At 42.3% G+C, this 20,328-nt stretch overlaps 1 protein-coding gene across 4 annotated transcripts in view; it reads right to left on the reverse strand.

Moving 5' to 3' along the window:
• MYO10 (myosin X) overlaps nt 1-20,328 on the reverse strand; it is a 229,694-nt gene that overhangs the window by 75,581 nt on the left and 133,785 nt on the right. For all 4 annotated transcript variants that reach the window (XM_058716041.1, XM_058716048.1, XM_058716035.1 and 1 more), the window contains 10 exons: nt 14,090-14,219; nt 12,082-12,200; nt 10,833-10,979; nt 10,546-10,646; nt 10,367-10,433; nt 9,548-9,640; nt 9,057-9,125; nt 8,772-8,854; nt 5,872-5,980; nt 2,824-2,904 (listed from right to left, as the gene is read on the reverse strand). In XM_058716041.1, the coding sequence (XP_058572024.1) occupies nt 2,824-2,904; nt 5,872-5,980; nt 8,772-8,854; nt 9,057-9,125; nt 9,548-9,640; nt 10,367-10,433; nt 10,546-10,646; nt 10,833-10,979; nt 12,082-12,200; nt 14,090-14,219 (999 nt within the window). The remainder of the gene's footprint in view (nt 1-2,823; nt 2,905-5,871; nt 5,981-8,771; nt 8,855-9,056; nt 9,126-9,547; nt 9,641-10,366; nt 10,434-10,545; nt 10,647-10,832; nt 10,980-12,081; nt 12,201-14,089; nt 14,220-20,328) is intronic.

Raw genomic sequence — 20,328 nt, forward strand, 5'->3', positions numbered from 1 at the left:
GGGAGGCAGCCTGCCCTGCAAGCTTGGGGCCCACTGGGCGTGTACTCACATTCACAAGGCCACCATGGTAATCTTGGATATGCTCCCAAAAGCACAAGGCAACTCCTTCGCTTTTTCTAAGGCCACGTTTCTTTAGGTCACAGACTTGAAGGCCACTGCTTTTATCCCTCTGGTCATAGAGTTGTCAAAAATGAACCCTCTAGAATCTGCCCAAACCTATGACCCATGTTCCTGAATGAGGCACAAAATACTTCCATATACGTAGGTTCGAATACATCCTCTCAAGGTTCCCTAAGGAGCAAATGACCAGAAAAGGGTATGAAGTAAGAGACATGGTCTCATCCCTTCATGCCAGAAATATACACTCCTCTTCTATGGGGCAAAGGCGGGCAAGATTTTCCCCGTGAGATTTCTAGAGGCACTGATCTTAGGACAAAAGAAAGCTCACAATAAACTCCAAATGAGGGTTGTTTACATACATTTCATAAAACATCATCAACAGTAGCACTCAGATATTTTCAGTGGAACCAAATGAATGCTAAGCAAGCCATAATTAACGATTTCCAGATTCTAATTAGCATCTTCGCACTTAAAATCACACCTACATCTTGGGCCTCAGACCAGAAGGTTCACGTGTCTGTGCCTTCACTTTCTGGGTGCATCTGGAATGGTACCAGATGTTTTTCCAAAGTCTCCTACGGTCCAACTCTTGGTGAGTATTAATTAGTTTCTGCCACAGAACAGGTGATGGGAAGACCGTGAGAAGTACTTATGAAACATGAGGTTGGGTTGGCTCATTTCTTTAAATGCAAAAACCAAAGCAATTAGGGACAGTCACATCCCAGCAAGAAAAAAATAAACATCAGTAAAAGGTAATCTCTTCAATATTCTGCCTGCTGAAGACTGTTCAAGCAGGCCTAATTTCAAAAGCTATTACAATTTCAAGGAAAAACTCCATGTCACCCAAGAAAGAAAACAAATACATGAGGGACTATGTTTTTCAAATTCAAATTTCTCTCCTTATAACAGTGCTGACATATGGCAGGTCCCCATTTTACTGAATCTAAGACACCGACGCCTGCAAACCTGCATGATTATGTTACACATACCCCTGAGAAAGGAACAGCGCTCCCAATTAAACTATTGCTCGCCAGAAGTTGTAAAATGCACCCCCAGTACCCAAGTCCTTAAATTGGGAACAAACAGCCTCTCTGAACGATGAAATACGGTATTATTATCCCTGTTGTGTAAAGAGGAAAAGTAAGAGAGGTTACACAGCTCCTGGGAGTATGTATAGACCCAAATCACAAAGTCCATATATATCGTAAAAACTGCCTATTGAGGTTATAAAGTGAAATATAGGGGCACCTGGGTGACTCAGGCAGTTAAGCGTCCAACTTCTGCTCAGGTCACGATCTCGCGGTCCGTGAGTTCGAGCCCCGTGTCAGGCTCTGTGCTGACGGCTCAGAGCCTGGAACCTGATTCCGATTCTGTGTCTCCCCCTCTCTCTGCCCCTCCCATGCTCATGCTCTGTCTCTCAGTAATAAATGTTAAAAAAAAATTAAAGAGAAATAGAAAACAGCTGGCGTGGTATCTTGCTAGGTTTTAACTAGTAATTTCCTACATTATGGCCAAAAACTACATATTGTTTATGCTGCCGTTTTCTGTGATAATCTAAAACATTTTAATATAAATTCGAGACATGGAAAGGTGAGCTGTTTTTTTAAACCACCAGAACAGAGGCACAGATCTTCCATGTAAGACCAGTCTCCCCGTCAGCTGCTGTATGCCACACAAATACCAAATTCTCACCATCATGGGCTCATAGTGAGATAGCAAACTTAACAGGTTACTTGTCCTTACAGGCAGCATCCATTTTTACCTTCCTGGAAGACAGAGAGTTCAGTATTGTGGTTCTTACAAACATCTTTAAACTATAAATGAGGAACCACTAATAGTAAGTCAAGGGCAACTGGGAAACAAGGTAAAAAATAAGATCTCGTATCAGCAAAGTTACTAGAATATAACCTAAGTCTCAAGAGAAACAGTTTCAGGTCAGATTCCTTCTCTTACGCCTTATGAGAACAGCATTTAGTTTTTTAACAAGAGGGGCTGCTGGCATTACTGTCTTGTGGAGGGTTTTCCTCTCTTCGGGGAGATTACGAAGAGCTGATGTTTCCCAAAGCAAGACAATTTCTATTTTTCAACATTTTACGGCTAGTTTCCCATTTAGTCTTGGATTCAGCAATGACATACATTGAATACTAAATGTTCTTTGTTCAGACAGCTTCCTGTAACCCTCATATTGTTTCTGATCAGGCTATGGCATTAAAACACTAAATTCACAGAGCCTACCCATGAAAACATACGATGACGCTCTATCAGGAATTATCAAATTAGGCGTGACTACCTGGTCAGAGTCCTTAAAAAAGTCAGCACCGCTGCTTAGAATACAGACCCTTCATCATGCTTAACAAGAAAGCAAAATGAAAAACTAAACCAACCACAAAACATACACCAACCATCTCTTCCATAAGAGACAGCTGCCCAAGAATTTCAAACCAAATCCTTAAAAAAAAAAAAAAAAATTGTGAAGGTTTCACAAGGTTTCCTTTTAAACTAGATTTCTCTAAAGCTTAATGGCATCATTCAGAAGCAGAGAAGTAGGCCCAGGAGACAAAGGGAATTTTTCTATTTAATGTTAGGTTATAATAATGTCATATATGCTCCCAACCCTCTATGATGAAAGGGCTTTACAGACAGTGCCCGGGAGGTGGTGTCCTTAAAGACACAGCCTCAGTCTAGCGCTGCTGTAAATCTTACCTTCTGCGTGTTTGGCTTGATACAGCGAACAAAGAAAGGATTAGAGCAGCTTAGCGTTGCCATTAAGGAATGCAGGGAGTCCTATTAGAAAGAAAAAAGTATATGTTGATTTAGTCTCTTATTATGTCATTCTTTAGATTTCTCAGCATCTTAGGCACTCCTCAGAAACAGGAAGAAACAATAGAAATCACAGGAATAATTTTTTTATGATTAATGGAATATTAAGTTTTAACACTGCATTCTCATATAAGATAAAGCCAAGGTGCTACAATCTATAGTCACTGAAATTACTTCACAATATACAAAACTCATTTGTCACTTCATTGGAATAGTATCATTGGGCGGGGGGGGGGGGGGGGGGGGGGGGGAACCAATATTCTGTTAACCACCAGAAAGCAACTCTGGGCTATTTCGATGTTTGGTACAGAAAATCTGGGCTGAATGCACTGTCCCACTGGAGGGTTTTTCCTCCTAATTCATTATTTCCATTAAGATGACAGTCTGTAGCAATAATTCACACTTTCTCACTCTTACCCTGAAGTCACCAGGCAGATCAAGCTTCCATAATACTTCTCTATTATTATTTTTTAAATTTTTTGTTGCTATTGTGATGAATTTTTAACATCTCCCAATGCAGACAGAGCATGTAATGAACACTCATCACCAGCTTCTGCTCATGGCTAATCGCATTTCATCCAGTCCCCATCTGAGTACACCCTACGCCCAGCCCTTGTAGAAAACGGCGTTTTTAGTTCATCCCTCAAGATTTCAGTATGTGTTATTAAAGTCTAAACATTTCCAAACCTGTATGCAACCACCATATCATCATCCGAGAAAGCTTGAACAAGAATTCCTTAATTCCAATCTTAAAAATAGCAGGTGTCTCAGATTTCATACAAAAATCCTCAAGTGTCTCAAATTTCGTAATTTTTAACTGGTCTGTTCCTTGAAATCAGAATGCAAATGAGGTTCCTGTACTGTACTTAGGGTCTTTCAGTCTTTTAATCCACTGGGTTTCCCTCCATTTCTTTTTTCTTCTTACAATTTTGTGGAAAAAAACTGGGTCGTCTACAGCACTACATTGGTTAGTTACTTCTCAGGTTCGAAAGCTTTAGGATTTCTCACAGGTGACCAAATGGCCTGGCATGTGTGGCCCTTCATATGTGTGTGTGTGTGTGTGTGTGTGTGTGTGTGTGTGTGTGTATTCATATATATATATATATATATATTCATATATATATATTCATATATATATATTCATATATATATATTCATATATATATATTCATATATATATATTCATATATATATGAATATATATATATATATTCATATATATTTTGGTGCCAATTTAACTCCCTATGAGACATTCTGTCTGCTGGCCTCACCGAATCAGTCTTCCGGGAACACGACTCAGCGTTCCTGCCTCAGGACTCCTCCTGCTCAGTCTCTCTACCTGGAAGGCCTGACCGCTCTCGGCCATTTCCTTGATTCCTAGTGCAATTTAATCCCCAAATATCCACAAAGCCTTCCAAGGCAACTCCAGACAACACTGCTGTAGAAAAAGGTAATATAACAACTCCACTGGGGGATTAGAAACCTAGGTTTTAGAGTCAGACAGGTACAGTTCAAATCCTAGCTTTAGTCCTCAGAGGGCCTGAATGGTCTCCATTTCTCCAAACCTCAGTTTCCTCATCTATAAAATGGGGACAACAGTATGTACTTATAAGATGGGAGAAATGAACAAGATCATATACGTGAAGTGATTAGTGACTGGCACATAATACATACACAATAAATGGTAACTATTTTTTTTTTTTTTATTTATTTGAGACAGATACCGTGTGAGTGGGGGAGGGGCAGAGGAAGGGGCGGGGGAGGGAATCCCAAGCAGGCCTCGTTGTCAGCACAGAGCCCAACATGGGGCTCAAACTCACAAACCGTGAAATCATGACCTGAGCCGAAACCAAGAGTTAGACGTTTAACTGACTGAGCCTCCCAGGCGCCCCCAAATGGCAACTATTTTTATTATATCCTACCTAGGTCAAGCCTGCCCATCGTATCTCATGATCCAGCTTTGTTAGCAAGGTTGGTGAGTATCTGGCTCATTGCCAACTACGTTGTACAACAGGCCTCACACAGAACCCCACCGGATGCATACAACTCTGGATAACTAAGTGAAAGACTCTTTGAAGGCAGATTTAATAAATGTCTATTGACTCATACGCCTCTATTTCTCTTCCTATTAGGATTTGTTACTTGGGGGGAAAACAGAGAACAATTAAGGTCAGAAAATGGTCAGGGGCGCCTGGGTGGCTCAGTCGGTTCAGCGTCCAACTTTGGCTCAGGTCACGACCTCGTGGTTCGTGGGTTCGAGTCCCGCGCGTCAGATTCTGTGCTGACAGCTCAGAGCCTGGAGCCTGTTTCGGATTCTGTGTCTCCCTCTCTCTCTGCCCCTCCCCCACTTGTGCTTCAGTTTCTCTCTCTCTCAAAAATAGACACTAAAATTTTTTTTTTCCAAAATGGTCTTCACATGTTCTACCTCTAAACTCTCTAAAATGGCTACATATTTAAAATGCAAGTAGGAATGGTCCCTATTTCCCTGAATTCTGGGTATCTGGACAAGGTAACTGACATGGATCTCATTTAAATGCGAGCTTGCTCAGTCATTATTCCCAGTTATGATACTGTAAACGTACCCGGGAAAGATACAAAAACCAAACGTGGGAAGAAATACACTCTATATTCATACGAGCCTCTAAATACAAATCAAGGTGACCCCAAATGGCCAAACAGTCCTTCAACTTAGAATAGGTAGCTATTTAACAAGACAAAAAAAAAAAAAAAAAAACCCCAAAAACAAAAAAAACAAAACCCTACATGTTTTCATCTCAGAAAAAGTAGATTTTATTTCGACAGCCCTATCTGGTGACATAAAAGAAAAAATAAAATAAATGCTTTCCTGGACCTCACATATGCCAAGTCCTGTTTCCAATTCCTAAAATCACAGCACCCATAAATTCGTGAAAGCCAGCAGGACAGACTAACCTTGAACTGTGAGCTCACTGTGGGCCGTCGATGTTTGCTTCCACATTTCAAGGTATCCTGGTTATTGCGGCTTGAAACGTGTTCAAACAGGTCATAGATGAAGTCGAATCTGTGTGAGCAGAGAGGAGCAGGGCCATGAGGGGCACGCACCCGGTTATCAGGGGCTGGATTACTATAATTACAATGCACTTTCCCAGTGAAAGTAACACATCGAGTCCAGGAAGAGCTAAGACAACTTCCAAAGATTTCAAAACAACCATTGCCCGAGGGCTTTAGGCATTGGGGGAAAAAAATGGTGGCCGCCTTCTGAGCCCCAGTCTTGCAGGAGACAAACGGATTGGGATGAAAGTGACCCGGGGTGGCATGCCAGCAAGGAGCGCTGTGTTTCCAGAGTGCCACCTATGCTTCTGCAGCCCTGACGTCTTTGCCCGTAGGAGGGAGATGTTTTTGCACATCTCACTGTATTTCGAAGATCCAACCAGTTCCCAGAGGGAAAAGTGAGATCTGCAGTGAAACACAGTAGGGTTTCCATCCTGCCCCCACCCCTTCCAAGCTACAGGACCAGGGCAGATGCTTGACTTAGCCTCATTTTTCTCATCTGCAAAAGGAGGGTAAGTTAAGAATTTGTCCCACTGTGCTGGCGGTGGGGTGGGGAATGAAATGAGAAAATGTATACAAAAGGCTGAGCACAGTGCCCGGCACAGCGTCAACACTCATGTTAGTTTGTTGCTGTTATCGCTGAAAAGCTCTATAAAATTGCCCCTACTAACAAAAAGTAAAAGCCTTCCAATAATTTTTTTTTTTATTTACACTTGAGAGACAGAGAGACAGAGTGTGAAGAGGGGAGGGGCAGTGAGAGGGAGACACAGAATCTGAAACGGGCTCCAGGCTCTGAGCTGTCAGCACAGAGCCCGACGCGGGGCTCGAACTCACGGACCGCGAGATCATGATCGGAGCCACAGTCGGATGCTTGACCAACTGAGCCACCCGGGTGCCCCTCCGATAACTTTTTATCTTTCTTGCATGGAAGACGCTACAGCTCTGGGCAGAGGAGTGGGGATGAGTGGCTTCACTGAGACCAGGAAAGGCAGGGACGATGTCTGAGGATCCACACCTCCTGAGGTGGCACCATCAAGGCTGCCCTGTCACCTCTCACTTTGCCCCATCCCTTTTTCGTTTTTGTTCCAGGGTGCTATTACATGCTCTTTGAAGTTCTCTAAGTGTGCTTTGAGCGCTTTGGAGGAAAGCTCTGTTTCCATGAAAATGTCACAGATGTCAAAGGTCAAAGAGCACAGACCAAGCAACAGCCCAAGCCCCTCATTTTTGCAGAGACAAACCTGGACTAAGAAAGAAACTCTTTTACTCCAGTCACAAACCCACTTTACATTTTGACCAAGGCGACCAGCCAAATGTCACCTTGCTGACCTCCACACCTGTGATCTTTTCACAGCAAAATGCTTTTATTTAACATGAAGGTCATTTTTAAACGTATCAATTAAAATCTAATAACTAAGAAATTGCTTTGACAGCGGATAGAAAAGTACCATTGCTATGGTATTTTTAAAGTACCACCATTTTTATTATTGTGTGTGTGTATATATATATATATAAATATATGTATGTGTAAATATATATATATATATATATATATATATATTTTTTTTTTTTTTTTTTTTAAGTAAACTCTATCCCCAATGTGGGGCTTAAACTCACAGCCCCAAGATCAAGAGTCACATGCTCTACTGACTGAGCCAGCCAGGCGTCCCTGAACATCTCCATTTTTAAAGAGCTGAAAACTCATCTAAAAATAAGAACAGCTGGGGAGCCTGGGTGGCTCAGTCGGTTGAGCGTCCGACTTCGGCTCAGGTCATGATCTCATGGTCTGTGAGTTCGAGCCCCGTGTCGGGCTGTGCCGACAGCTCAGAGCCTGCTTCAGATTCTGTGTCTCCCTCTCTCTCTGCCCCTCCCCTGCTTGTGCTCTGTCTCTGTCTCTCTCTCTCTCAAAATAAATAAACATTAAATTACAAAAAAAATAAAAGCAAACATGGCTGCCAATGTTGTAAACAGGGAATCTTCACACAGGAGTTCAAACAAATCGAAATACCTTCCATTTCTAAACTCCTATCTGACCCTGTGGGTGGGCTTCCTTCACCTCAATTCACAGTCTATGTGACAGTGTAGCCACATGGCGTTGACATTCCTAAAAGTATTACAGATTTTTAAGTAATTGTGCTACTTTCCTAACCTAGATAATAAAAATGTTTCTGTCACAGATTCACTCTGGATCTGAAACAAGTATCGAAAGCTTTCCCTCTGGGTGATTCTCCCCCTTTCTCTCTCACGCAGCCTCCTACAAGCAGCTAAGCTAACCAACTACCGATTTAAGGGTGTGAATTTACGATTCGTGCACGAATCAATGCGTGTGGAAGTTTGTAATTTTAGCTGGATGGATGTTTTTTCCTGACATCCCTTCAGCTAGAGACATATGGGTCCTACGGACCAGAGGATGAAAGCAATTGAACACGGAGCTCTCGGCCTGTTGAGAAGAAAGGTCATCCTGGGCAAGGCCTTCTGTTCTTGAGCCAAGCAGAACAAATCAAAACTAGCTGTGGATTCGTGGGCAAGGCCCTGAACCGCCCCCCAAACGAATTCCCTCATCTGCTTAACAGGACTGACAGTATCTACGTCATAGGTACGCTGTTCTTATGGTACCTCATTAAATGGTGGTCAATGTGACTCATACTATTTTCTGTATCGAGGTCATTTTATTAATGACATATTGCCCATGAAAGAACACAGTAAACCAAGCTGCTTCCATACCGATTTTTTTTCTATGTTTGTAAATCTGCACAAGGAATGCTTTGCTTGCTAACGACATATGGGGTTGGAGACCAACATACCGGCTTTCTCGGAGCAAGTTGAGAAGATCATCTCTGAAGGTATCTCTGTTCTTCTCCAAGATGCCCCGGACGTCATACTGCACCTGGGTTAAAAAAAAGAAAAAAAAAAAGAAAGAAAAACCGTACAGTTGGTCAAAAAAATGATTTCAGGTCATAGGCACCCCCTTTAAATGCCGGACCCATGAAAGAAGTCATTTCAACATATTTATGTTGGCTTCTGAAATCAGCTATTTCTCTAGGTACCAGACGGGCAAATACCCACAAGGATCTCAAGTAAGAAGTTACCTCTCCAGCGTAGTGCTTCACTCCAAAATTGTTCACTGCAACTCTAGGCTTCACGTAAAAGTGGTTATTCTAATAAAAAAAAAAAAATACAAGTGCCTAATTTCACTTACTGATTTGCACAGACCTCCAGAGAGAATTGACCACCACAGATAGTGAAAACAATCGCAAAGCCCACCACGGAGCAGAGGCTGAGGACAGAGCATGTGACGCAATTTTATCGAAACCATGGAGCTCTTACCTGGCCTCACAGCAGTGATGTTAAATTCTAAAGTCATAAACTGAATGTGGGCATATTCTGACAAGGAGCCCCAAATCTATCCCTTTAACTGATTTCAATTTGGTTCCAGCAACTGGAGAAGAGCTTTGGTTTGAGAAGAAAATTACATGTGGGGAGCAGAGGAGAGCCAACAGCACTGAAATAGCTTGTGTGTAATCTTAACCCACAGATCTCCTACTCAGACATAATTAAGAATTGGCAGGTTTTGACATACAGCGTGTTGATTGTGTAACTTCTCCAATAAGGTGCTGTCTGTGGCTTGAGGAAAATGGCTTTCTTCATTGATAAGAGCCAGGAGACCGAGTTTCTGGAAGACAGAAGAAAGGAAAATTGAATTCAAAGCTGAATGTCTACCTCAAAATATTTCCTCTCTACTCTCTCAAGTAAGTGGTTAAAGGAAAAGTCATAGAAATTTCTTGGACTAAAAAAATTCCGGGGGCGCCTGGGTGGCTCAGGCGGTTAAGAGTCAGACTTCAGTTCAGGCCATGATCTCGAATAGGGCTCAGCCCCGACAGTGGGGAGCCTACTTGGGATTCTCTCTCTCCATCTTTCTGCCTCTCCCCCACTTGTGTGTGTGCGCACACACGCGCTCTTTTGCTCTCTCTCTCTCTCTCTCTCAAAATAAAGGTAAAAAAAAAATTCAGAATGATACTATAAAGACATCCAATGAATTTAATTTCCACACACACACGGAAAAATGGAACCCCCCATAATTTTGTGAACAAAACTTTTACACTGTCCAGTCTACTCCTGGTGCTGGCGAAGCTTTTGATTGCTGACTTAAAATCCAAGGGAAGCCAATTCACACACTGTTGATTCTAAAATACGTTGTTCAATGAGACAATAAGTTTGAAGCAGCCAACTATTAAAATTCAACCTTGCACATTTACATGTATGTTTCCAAATGGTCCATTGTGTTCTAAACATTCACATCTTTGATGTGCATGTTCGCACAAGCTATTCTGTTCCCATAAATATGAATCAGCCCAGCTGGACACCCTTGGGACTGGTAACAATCCTTCAACAATGTTACCTTCTCAATCAGGTCCAGGCATTCTCCATTGTCTATCCAGTCAATATCTTCCCACACCAATCCTTCCCTGTGGAAAGATTTAAAAGGGCTAAGTTATAATAAAATAGAGTTTTAAAACTAATTTATGGCTTTTTATTTTTATTTTTTTTACTTTTCAATGGAATTCTACGAGCTCTTACCTGCTATATTCTAGTTGTTCCAGAGAAAAAATATGCTTGTTGAAATATTCCTGAAGTTTCTCATTTGCATAGTTTATATTGAACTGCTCAAAGTGATTAACCTAAGAGGGGGGAACCATTCAACACGTATCTTTAGTGCCCTTCCTATATTACATACAAAAGTGAAGAAAGGGCAAAAAAGAAAAAAAAAAAAATCTGCAGAGAAAAATACCAGCATTCATGTGAAGAGATTTAAGTCAATAAGCGGATAGAAAAAAATTCATGCATCCCACCCATGAGAAGCATACCTCGAAGTTTTCAAATCCAAAGATGTCAAGGATGCCAATAGATTTAAAGTCATCTTTGCCTTTGATCCTACTGTTAATCTTCTTAATCACCCACTCAAAGCAGCGTGCATAAAGTGCCATGGCCAAGGAGTCTCTGCTGTCTTCTGCCTGCAGGAGAGGGGGACACGGTCACCGCCTCCCACTGACCACGGAAGCCCAGGCAGGTGAGTCCATCCCAGACCCCTCGGGAGACACGCACACACACTGAACAGGAAGAACACCCGTGCACCCGACACCCAGAAAGACGCGGATGTCTCAAGAAAGAGTAAACTGGAGTTCACTCACTCGCTCTACACGCAGGAGTCACCGAGACTTCTTTCATTCGTATTATTTTTTAAAATCTAACTTCTTGTCGAACTGGCTTCCATACAATACCCAGTGCTCATCCCAACAAATGCCCTCCTCGATGCCCATCACTAAGACTTCTTTGAAATATCAGGCTTTCAAACTCAAGTTTTTACGTTAATTGTAGGAAAGAATCTGAACCAATATGGGTAGCTACAAGTTTTATCATGTTTAAAACATGGGGCACCTGGGTGGCTCAGTCGTTTGAGCGTCCGACTTGATTTCAGCTCAGGTCAAGATCTTGCAGTTCGTGGGCTCGAACTCTGCGTGGGGCTCTGTGCTGACAGCGAGGAGCCTGCTTGGGGTTCTCTCTCCCCCCCTCTCTGCCCCTCCCCAACTCGCTCTCCCTCTCTCTTAAAATAAATAAACTTAAAAAATAAATTGAATATTAGACGGGCTGGCACATATAACTGGCTTCAGACAGTAACAGAAGCAGAAATACATAATACTACATAATAATAACAAATTATCATGGTTAGTGTTTATTTGGTGCTTACGTATCTAGCACATTGATTACTATCCTTACAAGAATCCTACGGCTTAGGTGTGACAATTACCCTTGCCTTACAGAGGAGCAAACAGACACAACGGATGCATTCTCCAAGGACAGAAAATAATATGTCAGGACTCGGACTCAGGAACCCTCCATCATGCCCGGTCGGTCCTCTGGAACACCCTGCTGTACTACCTCTAAGAAAACGAACAACTCTTGTCTATTCCCTTCGGCGTGGGTATCTTCTTTCTTTCGATCATGAACCAAACCCCTTTGAATGGTTTGCTGTAGTGCCTCATTTGAATCAAAGCCACGGATCTGAAAACCCGGGGGTATCTGTTAAGACGAGTTTTGGTGGCGAAGCGCGTGTACCTGTTGAACGGTGAGAGGCGTAAGGATCTCCTCCCCCCTGAGGAACATGGACCTCTGCGTCAGAGCATCCGTGAGCTGTGCTGAGTCCAGCCCCAGTAACTCTGCAGACCTGCCCAAGGCTGGAAATGAAGGCAAACAAGGCAAAAGTGACTGACCCAAGAAGGAACAGGCCACGGGACCCCAAAGGAAGCCCCACGCAGAGACATGGGTTCAGAGCCAACTCCACACTGCGACACGTGAGGCCAGAGAACATTCCTAAATCCCGCGGGTAGAATCTAGAGAACACACATTTCGTCGCTCGGTTAAGCACTCCCTTGATGAGTCTTAGGCTAGTGGCCTGATGCCCGGACCAAGTGGGTCCTGAGACCCCGGGTCCAAGACCCCGCCATAAAGGTTTGCAAGGTCCTAACTCTTTTCAGTGATCCGAAGACGTCTCTTGCTGGTTTTTTTTCACTCTCATTCCATCACCGCAATACAGAGGAGTTTCCAGTGGCTACATGACATGAGGGAGCTCACCAAAGTGACTGCAGCAGGTAAGAGAACCCAGCTGTCCTCCCCAACCTCAGATATTTTCAAAATGTGCAAAAACGTGGGGCACCTGGGTGGCTCAGTCGGTTAAACGTCCGACTTCAGCTCAGGTCACGATCTCGCGGTCCGTGAGTTCGAGCCCCGAGTCGGGCTCTGGGCTGATGGCTCAGAGCCTGGAGCCTGCTTCCGATTCTGTGTCTCCCTCTCTCTCTGCCCCTCCCCCGTTCATGCTCTGTATCTCTCTGTCTCAAAAATAAATAAAACCTTAAAAAAAAAATTTTTTTTTTTTTTTTAAAATGTGCATTTTAAGGGGCGCCTGGGTGGCGCAGTCGGTTAAGCGTCCGACTTCAGCCAGGTCACGATCTTGCGGTCTGTGAGTTCGAGCCCCGCGTCAGGCTCTGGGCTGATGGCTCGGAGCCTGGAGCCTGTTTCTGATTCTGTGTCTCCCTCTCTCTCTGCCCCTCCCCGTTCATGCTCTCTCTCTGTCCCAAAAATAAATAAAAAACGTTGAAAAAAAAATTTAAAAAAATAATAAAAAAAAAATAATAAAAATGTGCATTTTAAAAATGTAAGCCAATGTCACTCTTCTCGCGGATTTTCTTCTGTTTGGGAAGATAGTCTTTTGAATAAAAACACACTATTTATTTCAATATGCAAGGGGCTTCTGATGGTGATGGCAAAATTAATTTTCAAAAACATCTCAGTTTTTATTTCTAATGCGATAACATGAACAGACATGACCCACATAAAGGAAAAAGCCCTGGGGAGTCCTCTATGGTTTGAAGATGATTGAGAAGCTCTGGGACCAAACGCGTGAGAACTGCTGACCTACAGCTCTGGCCTCATCTAAGGCCACTTCAAACTTTAACTCATCTGCCCCCCCCCCCCAGCCCTTGTGCCCTCACACGTGGCTTCCATCAAGAAAGTCTCAAGAGTAAACCCATCAACTACTTCTGGAAAGTGACTATTGATGTTGCGATGTGCATATTCACTCGTTTAATCTTGACAACACGGCCGCACTTTATAGACCGGAAGTCAGTGGTGTTGAGGGGACACGTTATAACCCAAGGAACCGGCCTATGGCAGAGCTGGGCCCTGAGCCAAGCGGTCACGCTTGAAAACAGTGTTCACCATTACACTGCGTCACCACTCAAGAACTACGAAAAACTACAGCGACACTACGCCCCTGACCCATAACATTTATCCTACAACCATCCTGGTTGCTCCCATTTCTTTACCGGGTCCATTTTCCTCTTTTCTTGGTAAGAATGAGAATACAGCCACCATGCCACCCAGCAATCCCTTCTTAGATGCTTGGACCCTTTCTCGGCTGATCATTAGCATCAAATACAAAGTTCTCTCTCCCGGGCTCAGAAAGCCCTTTCTGCAAAAGGGCGGATAGTAAATACTTTAGGTCCAAGTTCCCTAGGAGGAAAAAGCCAAGGAAGGGAGGAAGGGAGGAAGGCAGGGGTCATCTTACCCGTTTTGAAGGACACCTGGGCCCCACCAGCCGTGATAAATTCTATGTTCCCAAGATGTAATACACCAGCAAGCAACCTCAAAATTTCCCGAACTTCTTCCTTGCTGAACTGCATGACTTCCATTGCCGTCTGAAAGACAGTAACTGTGTTCAATTTTTTTGCAGGTGTTTTCCCCACACTAAAGAAAATGAAAACCTCCCTGCTCAATAGAAGTGTCAGGTATTGCTCTACAGGCAAGAAAACAGGAAACAGACTCACGGGCCCTCAATTTCAAGGGATAAAGACCTTGCAGAGCCACACAGAAAATAACATGATGTTAGGAAAGAACTGCAGGGGTGCCTGGGGTGGCTCAGTGGGTTGAGCGCCCGGCTCTTGATTTCGGCTCAGGACATGATCTCACAGTGCGAGCGACGTGGCCCCGCGTCGGGCTCTGCAATGGCCACGCGGAGCCTGCCTGGGACTCTCCCTCTCTTCTCTCTCTCTCTCTCTCTCTGCCCCTCCCCTGCTCACGCTTTCTAACTAAATATTTAAACGTTAAACAAACATTGAAATTAAAAAAACATTAAGAAAAAAGAAATGTAGAATGTGGAGCGCTCACCCCACCAATGGGGAAAAATGAGATACCTTATGTAGAGGCTTCCCAGTTATGTCACAGCAGAATCACCTCAGAGAGTCAAAGTAATGACGGTGATAAGGAAATGCTTTTTCTGTAGATACTGAAGCATAACGGAACATTTATTTTCTTCCACATGAACCGGTGGGGTGAGGGTGAGACTTCATGGGGCTGCTCCAGCGTAAACTTTGGAGCCTTCCCTTGACGGTTAAATGCAGCAGGGACCCAAACCGGGGGAATAAAATTCTTTCTTAGGAACTCCGTAGACAGGAGAGTCCCTGCTCCTTTTATAATAGATCCTCATGGAACAGATGAATGGAGAAAAACACACCAGCGACTACAGGAGACGAGGTCTGTCCCCAAATACAAGTATCCTGACAGCGGAAGCCAGGCGTCTTCTGAATCCCACCCAAGATGTGCTCATTTTCTAGTGTGATTTAGAAGCCACATGCTTGTCAAGAAGAAACCACCCCTCGCCCCCAACTGAGGACAGGACTGTTGGCCACACTGACGAAAATAACCCACCAGGGGTTACGTCGGACCCACAACGTAATAACCACGACAATGACAATCACTTTGGGAGACCAGGAAGGAAACCACGCGCCATTTTGAAGCAACAGAAATTAGACAAGGAAACAACCAGAGATTGAAAAATGTGAGAAGTTTAACTTCTTTTTAAGGAGACGACAATAAAGGGAAAACAAAGGGCAACAACAATAGGCAGGAAAATTTAAAAATTATAAGGGAAGGAGCCATCGCTTAAGCTGTAATAAAAGACACATGAGCAAAACGACCCAACAGGCATTTCTTATTGGAGCAAATGCAGGATAATAACTTCTATTAAATTAGCCAAAAACTTGTGGATGTTAAACCTAAAACTGGTGAAACTGGGACATTTATGCACTGATCACCAGTACACAAGTTAATATAATCTTTTGGGAAAACGAGACTCTATGGTAGCACTGTGTTGGCCACAAATGTGCATAACTGTCGAGTGTTCAGAGAGGTTAAGTAACTCTCACAGGGCTACCCAGCCAAGATTCAAAATCGGGCCCCACGAACACAGAGTCCATGAACTTATTATCCAGCCAGATGCTATTACTTTCTAAAGACAAAAAAGAAAACGCAATCTCCTGCATTATCTTCCATAATTTCAGTGCTAGAAATTTACTACAAAGAAAATCTCAACAGAAAAGAAGTTCTGTAAAATATCCCCCACGGTGTAATCTTAACACGTTAAGAGAAACTATCTGCTCAGGGGTGAGAAGACTCATTTCATGGGTGCAAACAGAAACCGACACAAAGAATAAAAACGATTAGTCAAGTGCTTATCAATTAAAAAGAAACATACAGAAAATTATTCAAATTCACTTATCCTAAAAGTTAAAGGAATGACAGTTAAGGAATACAAATAATTTCTTATTCTCAAGCCTCTTGAAACGGTGGTAAGAACCAAACTAAACAGCAAAATAATTATAAAGCACCTCCACTATGCTAAAGTTAGTATTTTCCATCTCCATGGTTAAAGTTATCCTCCTATATTAATAAGACCTATTCAACACTAACTTATAAAAATTCTTAGATCATAGAACGATATGGAAATGTAAGTCTTCACTGTTTAAATCAACTACTTGGAGTCTCTATAACACTAAGAGGAAGTAAGACTTTAAAAATACTAAGTTTGCAGTAGCACAAAATGTCAAGCTATCAAATGAAAAATACCGAGAGACGCCCCATGAAAAAATTCTTGAAGTTCCTAAAATACATACAGAAGTTATACATGGAGACATGAAAGCAAATGAATCAAATGTGCTTACGGTATTAATAAATTTGACTACTTCCAAGCTAACCCTAAGTGAGTCAGGAGCGTGGTGATAAGGAATAATTGTATTAATCATACTATGGGGTAATGTAATGGGTGCAACCAATTACCAGTAACGTGGGCACGGGTGCTAAACTTACTGGCAAGACCCTTTACTTGCATCCTATTGTCTTGTTTAAAATCTTTTTAGTCACAATCTCCACCCCTTTGGCAAGAGGAACCACTTTTTTTTTTTTTAATTTTTTTAATGTTTATTTTTGAGAGAGAGGGGGAGAGAGAGAGAGAGAGAGAGAGAGAGAGAGAGGAAGGGGCACAAAGAGACGGAGACAGAGTCCAAAGCAGGCTGCAGGCTCTGAGCTGTCAGCCTGACGTGGGCCTCGAACCCACAAATTGCGACACCGTGACCTGAGCCGAAGTCAGACGCTCAATCGACTGAGCCACCCAGGTGCCCCAAGAGTAGTCGCTTTAAAGCTTATTATAATGATCTTATTTTCTCAGCAGTAGGGCTCGAGACTCAAAAAACCATGCTGGGAAATTCTCAGGATAGTTCAGAAGCACTGAACAGCAATTTAGTTACGAAACTGACAAAAAATTACACAGGATATTTTCAGTAACGTCCTTATTAGGCACATAGAAAAACAGGTGTTTGGGAAACTGGGGGTTGGGGGTGGGGGGGATGACAAATATGTGATCTGGTCCCAACCATGAAGAAACAAAGGAAGCCAGGCTCATCACCCTGGAAATGAATAGAAGAGAGGGGCAAATTTCAGATGCCAAAAGGTATATCCACTCCGGGTCTCAGGCAGTCGGCTGTGAGGTGCGGAGATGCCATTCCGGAAGGCCAAGGGGCCACAGATGAATCCTGAACAAATGGCGCCACTGGAATGGTGGAAGTGGAGGCTATTCTGGCCACAGTAAGTTCCAAATAAGCAATCTGATAATAATTTATCATGGGGAGTCTGACTGGCTCAGTCAGTAGAGCACGTGACTCTTGATCTTGGGGTTGTAAGTCCAAGCCCCACGTTGGATGCAGAGATTACTTAAAAATGAAATCTTAAAAAAATCATAATTTATCATGTAACGCTCTATGAGGCAATATTATGCTATGTTATAATATAAATTTGCTTATGCTCCCAAGTTCTCTACCACTGAAAGAGACTGAAGTTTTCATGTTCAGCAAAATTGAGGTATAAAGTCCGCCTTAATAAAATTGGACTCATGTGGAATGAATTTATGTATACATATACGTGGGCTCAAAACAACTAAAAACCCATGGATATATCCAGTAAGGCTGGGTCCAGTCCTGGTCTGCAGCCAAGCACTCTAAAAATATTCAACATTTGTGGAATAAGAGAATCTGAAAAGATTATCACCCAAAGAATCCTGTTATTTCTCACACATTTCATCCGCCCCCATTCTGGTGGGTCAAATGCAGGCAATACAGTAAATTAGTTGCTCTCATTGACTTGAAATAGCTTGCATCTAAGCAATTTCTAGGGCAACTTGAAAGGCTGCATAAACAAATGGTTATGAAACACAGAGTCTGCCCCAGGGGGGAAAAAAACCAAACAGGTCCCCTATAGCTCCCATGATACTTTACAGGCACTCTTTTATATTCATGCCAAGTGGTGGCAATGATAAACTCTAAAAATACATAAAGCAAATTCTCAGTAAAATAAAGAAAATTCTTAAAAGGTCCTATTGCCAGAGTATATGGACATTAAAGTTGATGGATCATTTTTTTTAGTAGCTAAGAACGAACACCAGAAATGACATTTTCATACAGAATTCACAGAAACAATTTCTCTCCATGAACATTTCAACATATTATGCAAACAAATGTCCTTCAGGCTTAATGGAATGTGGTTCCTTTCCTTTGGTCCAAAAACCTCTGGGAAAAAAGCTTCATGAAATTGAAATGTGAAGATACCAATTTATTTTTTTATTTAAAAAAAAACTTTTGAGAGAGAGAGAGAGAGCGCGCATGCATGCCTGCGGGAGTTTTTAACCATTCCTGTGTCACTCCTGGTTACAGAGTGCTGCCTAAGGCAGAATAGTGGGCTGGTATTGTTAGGATACTTCCGATTATATTCCCATATTACAGAAATGACGATTCTAGGAATGTAATCATAACTAGGTAATCATAAAAGGCAGCCTATTTACTGTAAAAATATAACACAGAATGATAAGATTGTAGAATTCTGCCTCACGAGAGAACATTTTGTGTCCATTTTTGTCTCAGCCTTCTTTCTGCACACGTAATTACTATATAAATTATCATATATCAAATTATACATAAAATGTTTTTTAAACAAAAGGATTATCTAGTGTTGCAGCTTATCTTTCTCAGGTTTAAAATAAATTTTCCATGTAATTGAATATACTTGAACATGTTTTGCTTGCTGTAATGGATCTTATTTTACCAACATAACAAATTATTTAAGCCATTCCCCAATTTGCGATTCTTGCAGGTTTAGCTATAGAAAACAGAATTTTTCCTCCTTTCTGAAAAGGTGCACATCGTTTTTCTTTTCTGACTGCATTGCTTAGAACTTCCAGAAGGTTAAATAATAGTAAAAATTACATGTTCCTGATTTTACTTACTAGCAGCTAAGTTTTCATTTACATTTCTGGTACGTTGACACTAAAAAGTAATCACAACGTAAATACATAAAATTGAATACTTGTAAATACATAAATGGAATACTTGTAAGCTTGTTGCGTACCTCTCTGTCAATTTCACGTACAAATTTTTCTTCCTTTCTAGATGATCTTTCCATCGTAAGATCAGATTTCAAAGGCCAAAACCTACTCTTTCAAATAAAGAGTAGGAGCCAGCAATCACCGAAGGCAGGGCAAGCCTCAGAAGTTTACCAGTAGTTAACAAAAAGAACAAACGATTCTCAATCAGAAAATGAAGCCCCCAGAGGAAAGCAGAGGAAAGCCATGGGAGTAACTTCTCAGGGGCACTTCCAGAACAAGGGGAGGACTGATGCCCAGTGCACCCTAGTGGCCAGCGAGCTAATCAGTACAAGACCTGCCATTCTTGGATAATTATCTGTCTTCTGCCACAACGTCCTTCTATCACAAAGCATGGTTCTCCAGCTTCAAGAAAGAAGAAGAAAACAGGAAAAAAAATCCCAGGAGAAGTCTTTCTTCACCAAAAATAAGAATGAGTTTTTATATTTATTTGAACACACAGTAAAGACAATAATAAACTGAAACGGGATGAAGTCTGAGTAGTGACAAATCCAGGGGCCAAATGAAACTAGGAAAGAAAATTTAAAATACTTAAAACACATTTTGGAAAATCCAGTTCACAGAGCCAAATCCCCTGCTGTCCAGCCTACGCAGCAAAAAGGCATCCTCAGCAGGGGGCTTTTTTTGTTAACAGGTTCAAGAGAGGAGACTGGGCAAAAGAAGTCCAAGCCCCCCCGCCCCCCCCGCATTATAAATGGCAGATAAAAGACCCACAGAGGGAAGATGATCCTGATATTAGAGCCAATCCTGTTTTTAATTTCATTTTCAACTTAAGACGTGAAAAAATGATGTTATGATATACATTCACTTAAAAAAAATACCCTGATTTCATTCCACAAGGTATTTTTATGACCAATCTAGAAGAGTAAATGGGGACAGTGAAGAGAGAAGCGTTGACAGCTGTAAAGATAAGAACCTGACAGGCAAAAGCAGGTACCACTGACCTGCCTTGTGGTTTGGAGTCTTTGGAGTTAAACTTTCCCCACCAGCTCTATTAGGTACCGTGTGTGGTCAGGCTGGTCACCAACCTCCCCGGGTCGCAG

This window comes from Neofelis nebulosa, chromosome 1 (assembly GCF_028018385.1).
Source record: "Neofelis nebulosa isolate mNeoNeb1 chromosome 1, mNeoNeb1.pri, whole genome shotgun sequence".
Taxonomy (NCBI): Eukaryota; Metazoa; Chordata; class Mammalia; order Carnivora; family Felidae; genus Neofelis; species Neofelis nebulosa.